The sequence below is a fragment of the Otolemur garnettii genome, unplaced genomic scaffold (genome assembly GCF_000181295.1).
Source record: "Otolemur garnettii isolate 467f Iridium unplaced genomic scaffold, OtoGar3 scaffold00132, whole genome shotgun sequence".
NCBI lineage: Eukaryota > Metazoa > Chordata > Mammalia > Primates > Galagidae > Otolemur > Otolemur garnettii.
The window spans coordinates 1,981,138-1,991,982 of NW_003852527.1; the positions used below are offsets into that span (position 1 = coordinate 1,981,138).

The 10,845-nt window shown below is 43.4% G+C and overlaps 1 protein-coding gene across 1 annotated transcript in view; it reads left to right on the forward strand.

The window, feature by feature from the left end:
* FAXC (failed axon connections homolog) overlaps positions 1 to 10,845 on the forward strand; it is a 63,976-nt gene that overhangs the window by 44,682 nt on the left and 8,449 nt on the right. Inside the window, exon 5 of the mRNA XM_003798214.2 lies at positions 7,033 to 7,149. Coding sequence (XP_003798262.1) covers positions 7,033 to 7,149 — 117 coding nt within the window. The remainder of the gene's footprint in view (positions 1 to 7,032; positions 7,150 to 10,845) is intronic.

The following is a 10,845-nucleotide window of genomic DNA, read 5'->3' on the forward strand; positions in this document are numbered from 1 at the left end:
AAAATAACATATTTTTCTTTTTCTTTTTTTTTTGGCAGGGGCCCGCTGGGGATTCGAACCCGCCACCTTAGGTGTATGTGGCTGGCGCCTTAGCCGCTTGAGCCACAGGCGCCAAGCCATCACACAGAATTTTGACAGGATGGTCAACATACTGATTGGGATGTCGTTTGAGGAGGTACAGGATGCCCATGTTTAAAGATGAAGTTAATAGCGATTTGATTTCCTCCCAGGGCGTCTGTGTCTATGGAGTTAATCTGAGTAAAGCTCACACTCTGGGCAGGTCCTAAGCAGTTCTGCTGCTTAAAGATCTTTCTTTACCAGTTTTTGGTGGTTGCTTAGATATTTGAAAGTGATTGAGGATCCTGGATTTCATTACCAATGGTCTATGATCAAGTCAACTCACACTGAGCTCAAGTCTGGGGTGCAGAGAGCAGATCTCCATCAAGACCATTTAATATTCTTATTATTCATGATTGTACTCAATCATCCTTGGTGCTGTAATGGTTTCTATATCTACAACATTGCCTTCCTCGGAGAGAGGAACTGCCTGATCCACCCAGGAGAGGTCCTGCCAGCTGTGGGCTCTCCTTTTCCTGATCCATGTGGGCCTTCCCCTCTGGCTGCCTGGTCACTGTCCTTGTATTTCCTTGCTAGTTTCTGTTTTCTGGTGACCACTTGAAGACCCAGCCGTGGGGGTCTGTCTGATCACCCTGGGCACCTGGCTGCTATCGGGACCTGGACTCACCCTCACAGTCTGGAGGGCTCTGTGCCCTTGGGGAGGTGGCTCTGGTGGAGCATACTTAAGTCTCATGTACCTTGGCTCCCTCCATGCCTAGGGCTTTGATGTTTTCAGCCTTCATTTGCCCTCACCAATGGTTCAAGTCCACATTCCCAACCTGGATGCTGGCAGGGAGAGTTACAGGTCCTCAGATATCCCTCAGCTGCTTCAGTCTACCAACGCACTTCATCACCCAAGCCTGCTCTTCCTTGCCCTTCAGAAGTGCCCTTAGTGTTTTGTTTTTGCTAAAACCCTCTGTTTGCGAGATCTGGGGCCGCTCAACAAACCCTGGGAGTGCTGCGGACTGCAGCCTTTTGCTCAGCCTATTTAAGCAGAGGCAAATCTAATTCTATTTCCCTTTTAAAAATGTTTTCTTGCCCAGTCCCCAAAGGCCAAAGCTGAAACAATTTGAGCAACAAAATAAGTAATGAGAATATTGGATTATAAACTATAGAATAAAATAAATACCCATTAGTGCATACTTACATAAATAATTGAATACATTAGTAAATGGGGGAGAAGAGACAGTAGTATTCTAATCAATACATGGAGAAGAAATGAGAGGAATTGAACATCACAGTTGAGCAAACACCACAATAATAATTGCTTCAGACAACATCTGCTGATGGATGCTAAAGTTAGTGGGCCGAAGTTTGAGGAGAAACAGGATATTTTTATAGGATCGAAGTTTCTCTCCCTAGATTATTAATTGCAAACGAGAAAAAATAATAACTTTTTTGTGACAAAACCTGCTAGCCACCACCCTTACTACATGGTCAAGGTTAATATTACCAATGATAAAACATATGGACATTATAAGCCCTGAGAAAGTGTCTTTATTGGTCAGTATTCCTCAGAGAAAGAGAACCAATAAGATATGCAGAGATTTATTATAAGGAAATGGTTCATATAGTTATGGAGGGTGACAAGTTCAAAGATACTCAGGGCGAGTCAGCAAGCTGGAGACTTGGAGTCTGATGCCAAAGGCCTTAGATCCAGGTGAACTGACAGTATCATTCCAGTCTGAAGGCTGGCAGGCTTGAGACTCAGGAGAGAGTATTTCAGTTTGAGTTCTAAGGCAGGAAAAAGCCAATGTCCTGATTTGAAAGAAAGCAGCCACGCAGAAGGAATTTTCTCACTCAGGAGGGACTCAGCCTTTCTGCTTTATTTAGGTCTTCCACTGATTGGATGAGGCCCCCTCACAGGGAAGGCAGTTTGCTTTACTCCCTACCAATTCAAATGCCAATTTCATCCATAAACACCTTCACAGACACATAAAATATTGTTTGAACAACTGTCAGGGCATCCTATGGCCCAGTCAAGTTGATGGGCAAAATTAACCATCCGAGAAAGATACGTTGCCAAAAATATACAACCTAATCTAATTATTAGAAAACCTTAAACAGGCCACAGTTGATGGACATTTTAAAAATAACTGACCAGTGTTCTTTAAAAGTGTCAATGTTATAAACACAAGGAAAGACTAAGAAACTTTCACAGCCTGGAGAAATTTCATGGATTCAGGAGATAGGACAGTTAAATGCAATGTGAGATCTTGGAACAAAAAAGACATTAGTGGAAAAACTAATAAAATTTGTATAAAGTCTGTAGTGCATTAATAGTATTATAGTAATGATTAATTTCTTGGTTTTAATAAGTGTACTTTGGTTATATAAGAAGTTAATAATATTGGAAGCTGGTTGAAGAGTGTACAGGAAGTGTGCTATTTTTACAACTTTTCTTTAAGTCTAAAATTATTCCAGAACAAAAGCTTTAAAAAGCTTTTCGCTGGCAGGTACTCTGAGAACTTTGTAATGACAGAGAATATTTTTATAGTCTTTAAATTTATAATTGTTGGGTGGTGCCTGTGGCTCAGTGGGTAGGGCGTTGACCCCATATACCGAGGGTAGTGGGCCCCGGCCAAACTGCAACCAAAAAATGACCAGGCGTTGTGGCAGGTGCCTGTAGTCTCAGCTACTTGGGGAGGTGGAGGCAAGAGAATTGCTTAAGCCCATGAGTTGGAGGTTGCTGGGAGCTGTGTGACACCACGGCACTCTACCGAGGGTGATAAAATGAGACTCTGTGTCTCTACAAAAAAAAATTATAATTGTCTTTGATGTGTGTATACATATAAATTTGTATCTACCACTCCTTGTTTTCCCCAGATACTAAATTCTATTCATATTTTTTCACAAGTACTGTTTTTTTTTTGAGACAGAGCCTCAAGCTGTCCCCCTGGGTAGAGTGCCGTGGCTTTACAGCTCACAGCAACCTCCAACTCCTGGGCTCAAGTGAGTCTCCTGCCTCAGCCTCCCAAGTAGCTGGGACCACAGGCGCCCGCCACAACGCCCGGCCGTTTTCTGGTTGCAGCCGTCATTGTTGTTTTGGCGGGTCCGGGCTGGGGATTCGAACCCGCCACCCTAGGTGTACGTGGCTGGCGCCTCAGCCGGTTGAGCTATAGGAGCCGAGCCCTCACAAGTACTTTTAAAAGCCCTCTGATTTCTGTTCTTTTTTCCTCCTTCTGTATTCTGTGTTCCTCCCCGACCAAAGCATACTTCTGTACTTTCACAGCTCAGCCTTCCTCCTGCTGTCTCGCGAGGTCTTTAACTCTGAGATGAAGATCCACGTGGGATATTGTGAAGACAATGCATTGTCCCGAAGTCAGGGCACCTGGTGACAGCATTCTCAGTCTGGCTGTGTTACTAACTCACTCAGTGTCCTTCCGGTTTTAATGTTCTGAGACCAAATGGCAAATTTTGACTAAATTCTATATGCACTAGTTAATGTATGAATTCAAATGATTATAGCATATATATATGTAATCATAAAGCATATATATTTATTTATTTATTTTAATCGAGAATTTATGTACTCAATTTTAGGTTTTCCAAACTTTCCACACACTTATCTGTGTGTATTTTTTTCATCATGTCCCCTAAGACTTTGGATTCTACAACAGACTTCACAATTTACAGACTTTACTCTGGCATTACCCTTAAGGTCCTTCAAGGACGCAACATTTTCTTTCTTCCATTTATTTACGGTTGTGTGTTCAGGAAGGCGTTTTTTAGTTTCCGCCCAATTCTTTTTTCTTCTCTCTTGAGCTGTGCAAAGCTCTTCTCACAATAGCACTACAGCCCCCTGGTGGCATCTGCTTGGTGAGCTAGCCTGTGTTGGACCTTCAATGAATAGAGCTGTGGCCCACGCCCTGCAGGGAGAACTGTTTGGCCATCAGCTGATACACCACCCCTCCTGCCCTGCAGGGTGGCCCAGGAGCTGTGGGGCAGGATCCCTCACCTCCACTCACCTGTATGGAGGAGGGATGGAAGTAACTGACACTCTTGGGAACAAATGGCATCTAGTTTTTCTTTATTATTTTTGCCTAGTTAGTATTTAATCCCTGTTTTCCCAGTGTTTTGGTAATAGGCTTAGATTCTGGGGAAAGACTCAAATAATGGAGAAGTTGGTTTACAATGGCGCATCTGAGGCTTGAGTGTGGATGCCTGGACAATCTGGTGAGACTGGGCATATTGTACTAGCAGGGCATTCCTTGGTCCCTGTGGGATACATAGTAGAGGTGATTATTTTTTTAATCACTTCCAGCTTCATTTGTGCTGAATAGGTTTGTTAGCTCATGTTCCCACCTCTAATTATTTCTCCTGCTATCTTACCTACGTGCAGCCACCAGCTACTTAATGTCCTCAGCTTGCCTCTCCAGAGTGGTGAAATGGGTGGATATCCCAAGAGTGCAGGATATAGAACTGGGCCAGGCATGTAGTCAACATGATGTCAGAGTTTGTTAAATAAAAGTAAGAAGTGGCCCTCACCATTTAGCTAGAAAAATAAAATGCACAAAGAAAAAACAAACTACTCAAGAGGCCTGAAAGAGAAGGATGTATCTGCTGTGTGGTCTGCTCAAGTCACCCCAGCTGTTCTTCCCATTTTACAGTTCAGAAAGTTGAGGTTAATAGGCATTAAAGGCCTTAATGTCCTAGAAGGTTGCATGTGCCAAAATTGGATTTGAACGCAAGGCTGTGTGAACTGAAATCTCCTGTTGCTACCAAAAAGCTTTGCAAGGAGGCTGGAGCTTGACCTTGAAGGCTGGATACAATTGATCAGAACAGAGTGGTGATCTGAGGGGAGCACGTATAGGTTGTGAGGGCAGGGTGGGGGGCACGGCATGAGGAAAGGGAAAGCATAAACTGTGCTGGGGAGTGGGGAGTGGGGGTGTCCCCAGGTTTGCTAGAGTAAGGGAGGATGAGGGATAAAGCTGGAACATGGGTTGGAGGCAGCATATAATGGGCCTTGAATTACAAGGGGAGTTTGGACTTTCTTTCATGAGTCCTTGAAAGTGTCTGTGAAAGGGAATGACATGATGAAGAGTGACTTGGGTGGCTGGGTGCGGTGGCTCACACCTGTAATCTTAATACTCTGGGAGGCTGAGGTGGGAGGATTGCTTGAACTCAGGAGTTCAAGACTAGCCTGAAGAAGAGTGAGACTGTGTTTCTACCAAAAATAGAAAAATTAGCCAGGCACTGTTGTGGGCACCTGTATTCACAGCTGTTCAGGAGTCTGAGGCAGGAGGATCACTTGAACCCAGGAGTTTGAGGTTGCTATGAGCTAGGCTGATACCATGGCACTCTAGCCTGGGTGATAGAGTGAGCCTTTGTCTCCAAAAAAAAAGTGATTTGGGGGATTGAAGTTGAGATGGGGGGATATGGGATGAACTGGAGAAAGGGAAGGGCTATGATGAGAGCTGATGTGCATGGTATCATTTAATCCTCATAGTAGCTCTAAGGAGTAGACATTTAATATCACCCCCATTTTCCAGATGGGAAAACTGAGGCTTAAAAAGCCTCAGTCATGACCAGATTGTCACAGTGAGTAATAGGTGCCAGATTGTGAACTAGCGGATCCAACTCCAGCTGAGCTGCCTCTCTGTGCTTGACAGAAGCTCAGAGATGAGGAGGAGCCATTGTAATGGGTTGGTTGTAATAATCCAGGTAAAAATACTTGTGGAGATGGAGAGATAGGAGTAGAGTGCAACAGCCTCATGTGGGAGCCTGATGCCGGGCTGGCTCTGTGACCTTGTGGCTTCTCTTCACTTGGTGTTTCCAAGTGGGAAACTGGTGGGGAGCTGGTCCTCAGAGCAGAGGCTTTGCCAGGACCTTGGGGGCAGGAAACATCACCCCCTAACTTCTTAGGGAACTTCGGCTTCTGCTTTCTTCTGAGGACATGTATTTAATTTGTATTTTAATTTTAAGTGCTGAAGTTGGCTTTGTTTGGTCTGGGCTACCTTTGAGATGGTTTGGAACACTTTCAGTGTTCTCAGGCATCACAGGCTTTACTCACTACAGCTCGAGACAAGGAGGTATCTCTGGAGGTCTGTAGTGACCGGTTCTCCCTTTTTTCTTTTTCTTTCTTTCTTTTTTTTTATCCTTTTGGCTTGTTTTCCAGGATGTTCATCTTTTATTAGAGGTTATTATTGGTTCTTTGGGCTGTGTATTATTTTTTCCCTATACCATAATGCATTCTTGTTTCCATTTTTCAGTTAATAATTTTATGTTGGTTCTTTAAAAATCAGATTTCTGACTTATGCAGCAAAAACATGGTTTCTGATTCTTTTTAGGTCAAACTTTGGTTCTATTAGTTTACAAAATTAGTAAGAAAAAATTAGTAAGTAGATGTCTGCCAATTAATCATTTATTGTGACATGTTGTGTGATGTGTGATACAATATGTATATTCATCTCCAGTTCCTGAGTCAAGAATTTCTCTAAGAAGATCCTTGGAATCTCTGAAGTGATAAGTGTCTTTTGTATACTAAGGGGACAACAGGTCACTCTTGGTGGGCCACTAGATAGCTTCAGGATGGGAATGGGGGCTGTTGGTCGCAGGAACAGACTATGTATGTGATCAGAAGGATGGAACTTTCAGCCTCACCCTAGACCTCTGGGAGAGAGAAGAGGAGCTGGAAATTCGGGTCTCCCTTTTTTCCGTGAACATCCTTCCACATCTTATTTTGGTGTTTCCTGCTTTGCTACACTGTAGATTGATGTATCACAGAGTTGCTTAATTCATTTTACTTTTGTTCTAATTTTTTTTTTTTTAGAAAAAGGCTATCCATGCATGTTGACTCTGCAAAGGTTTTTGGTTCACAGTTGAAGAGTGTGTGATGAGACTGTGCTGAATGTCATCGTGATCACGAGCAGCAGTGTGCTCGGCCTGGTGACTTCTCTGCTCTATCCCCTGCAGGTGATAAGAAGTACATCATGGGGCCCAAGCTTTCCACTCTGGACGCCACCGTCTTTGGACACTTGGCACAAGCAATGTGGACCTTACCAGGGACAAGACCCGAGCGGCTGATCAAAGGCAAGCCCTACAAACCTCTCCAGGTTTGGGGAGTTGTTGCGGTTGTGTGGGTAGGAGCAGAATAGTGGAGAATTCTAGATCAGTGCCTTGAGCTTAGCTGTGCTTTATGGAGACACCCAGGCTGTGGTGTCTGGGGCCATGGTCGGTTCCCTGTCCTCAGGACATGCAGAGGACCGACTGGTTTCTCACCAGCCATCTTGCCCAGACTATGTATGCCCTTAGCAGGGCCAACACACATGGTATCATGTTTGATACCAGGACTTTCCTTCCATTCCCTTGCATAGTGGGACTTAACACTTGTTGACAAAGGCTGGAATTCCACCTGGCGCCCATGTTCTGTTGGTCTTCCTTCATTTCCTCTGGGCATTGGTGGCTCACCACTTTCTGGTGTACCCAGAGCTGTAGCAGTCACGCTGGCGTGCAGCTGATGAACTCTTTGCGCATTTCAGATACTCAGTCTGAGTCTGAACTGGTTTTAGTTATTCCACATGTAGGTGTAAGTACCTGTGTCCTATGTCATTCAAGTTCAAGCCACTCCCTCCTCCTATTCTAGTGGGGTGGCTGTACATCTAACACTGAGAGTAGAAGAGCTGGAAAGTTCAGGATTGGGGGAAAATGAAGAAAGTATCAAGAGATACATTGTGAGTGTAGTGCGATCCAAAACATTATTCTCAATATTTATATGTATTCATTTTGACCAAAGGAACAACCTTAATAATTTGTGTGTGTGTGATCTTGGCTGGAAGGCCTGTGTAAATTGCAAGAGACAGTACGGGGAAAGTACTAAGTGGGGATGAGTGGGACCAGAGTTAGGTGTGGGGTGGGGGTGGAGGTGGTAGCCCAGAGGAAAGTCTTGCTTTTCCTGTGTGTGTATATATGATATAAAAGTTATGATGGGTACATAATACATATAGTTGTATATCTTTATAGGGTGCGTGTGATATTTTGATAATGGCATACACTGTGAATTAATCAAATCAGGCATTTATCATTTCTTTGTGTTAGGAACATTCCAATTCCATTCTTCGAGTTTTTTAAAGTCTATCCTAACTTATTTGAGTTTTTTAAAGTTTATCCTAACTTATTAAAGTATATTGCTTTGTTGTGCTCTCAAATATTGTTTACTCTAAATAACCATCTAAGTAGATTTTTGCACCCATTAGTGTTCCCCAGTCTTCCCCCTCCCCTGCTACCCTTCCCAGCCTCTGGCAGCCATCCTTCTACTCTCTGCCTCCATGAGATCAGTTGTTTTAATATTTAGCTCTCACATGTGAGTGAGAACATGTGACATTTGTCTGTGCTTGGCTTTTTTCACTTAACATAACGTTGTCTAGTTCCACCCACGTTGTTGCAAATGGAAGGACTTCATTCTTTTTTGCAGCTATATAATTTTCCATGGGGAATATGTACACAATTTCTTTATCCACTCACCCACTGATGGACATTTAGATCGATTCCACATCTTGGCTACTGTGAATAGTGCTGCAGTAAACATGGGGGTGCAGGTACCTTTTCAATATGCTGATTTCTCCACCTTTGGATATATACCCCCCAGTGGGTATATATCCCCTATGTAGCTCATATGGTAGTTCTATCTTCAGTGTATTGAGGAACTTCCATGCTATTCTCCATAATGGTTGCACTAATATTCATTCTCACCAGTAGTGTATGAGGGTTCCCCTTGAGGAGTAAAGTAATGGTGGCAACAGAGTAGAGAATGATAGCTCACCATGGGTTGGCGTGCAGGGGACCAGATCTTGGTGTACATGTGTGTGTGTGGTGGGGTGAGGTGGTGGGAGGGTGCATGACTTGACAGTAGTTTGACTTAGGCTTTTTCAACTTCAACGTGTTGCAAAGCAATGCTCATTCAGAAGAAAGCATACTTTTAATTTGGAATTTTGATCTTTTCCAGGGCCAGCTATATGAGGCACAATACTTTTTTTTTGAGGCAGAGTCCCGCTGTTCCTCAGGCTGGAGTGCTGTGGTGTCATACCTCCCAGCAACCACAAACACCTGCCTCAAGTAATCCTCTTTCCTCAGACTCCTGAATAGCTGGAACTATAGTCACCTGCCACCACATCTGTCTAGTTTCTTTTCTATTTTTAGTAGAGACAGGGTCTTGCTTTTGCTCAGGCTGGTCTCAAACTCCTGAGCTCAAGCAATCTACCCTCCTCAGGTTCCTAGAGTGCTAGGATTATAGGTGTGAGCCCCGTGTCTGGCCTGGTACGATACTTTCTTGCAATGTTGGGCAGCAGCAGTGGGCCATAGCTCCTAGCCAGCCACATGTTCACAAGGGTGAACAAACAGCCAGTACTCTACAATACCCCATGACCAGATGGTTTTGCCCAACTGTAGGCTAATAGTTGCCTGAGCTTGTTAAAGTTAGACGAGGCTAAGGTATGATGTTCAGTAGGTTGGGGGTATTAAATGGATTTTTGATTTAGGATATTTTAAATTTGTGATGGATTTATTGTGTGTACCCTGTGTAAGTTTTGGAGCATCTGTACATGGCAGCCAGTGCCCCTGGGATACTGCCTAGGTACATAGGAACTGCTTAAAGTGATCTTCCATTTAAAGCAGTCTAACCAAGGACCTGGGGCTGGCAATGTGAAGTCAAAGTTTAATATTTAGTTTCTGGGAAGGGGATTGATAAAGAGTTAAGCAAAGTGCTTTTGCCCAGCTGAGCAGGCTGAGGGTGTACATGAGATCCTCTGTGGAATAGCACATAGAATGCTCTTTTTTTTTTTTTTTTTTTTTATAGATTTTCAGCCTTGAGGTCTCTGCAAGGGATCCGTTTTTTTTTTTTTTTTTTTAATTGAATGGTAACTATGCACATAGAATGCTCTTAATAAACGTTGGCAGGTGGATGGATGGATGGACCCAAGCAAGCCAGAATCGTATAAGAAACTGAGGCGGGTCATGTGTTGTGGTCATGGGTGGGGAGGGTGAAGACTGTGGCTCTGTGTGTGTGTGTCCACTGATGTGTAAGCAGGAGTTCAGACCAGGCTGATGACACCAGTGCTCACTCTCCAGATCCTCTTACTGGTGGGGAAGGATCTTCAGACAGTTTTCCAGACTTGGTTGGAATGGATCAAGCAATAATTGAATGTCCTCCAGAAGTGTAGCTGAGTGGGACTATGGAAAGTATGGACCAACATTTAATTTCCTGTGATCATTATGAAGATGGTCCTTGTTTGTGATACTTTGAAATGTCTCTAAATTAAACAAACAGTAGAACCTCCATAACTGACACCTCTCTACATTGACCACCTCCTTAAGGTGACCTAATTTTCATAGGCTGGACATGTCCCGCATGTGTGTATCAGTAGAGTAGACCTAGTTCCTTATACTGACCACCTCCACACGTTGATCAGTTTGTGACAGTCCCTTTGGATGGTCAACTCACAGAGCTTCTACTGTATTAACATACTGATGATGTTTACAACATTTAAAATATTAATTTCCCTTTATTTTATTAAATTTTTCCAATAGTCTAAAAGATATTGATAGTATAAAAGATATTGATACCTCTTAGTTCATTTAGGGTGATTTTTCCAATAGTCTAAAAGATATTGATAGTCTAAAAGATATTGATACCTCTTAGTTCATTTAGGGCGATGCATTATACCCTCTCTTCCTTCCTATCACTTCTGACTACACTCGCCCCACTGCTTCAGCATAGCACTCTTACTCACG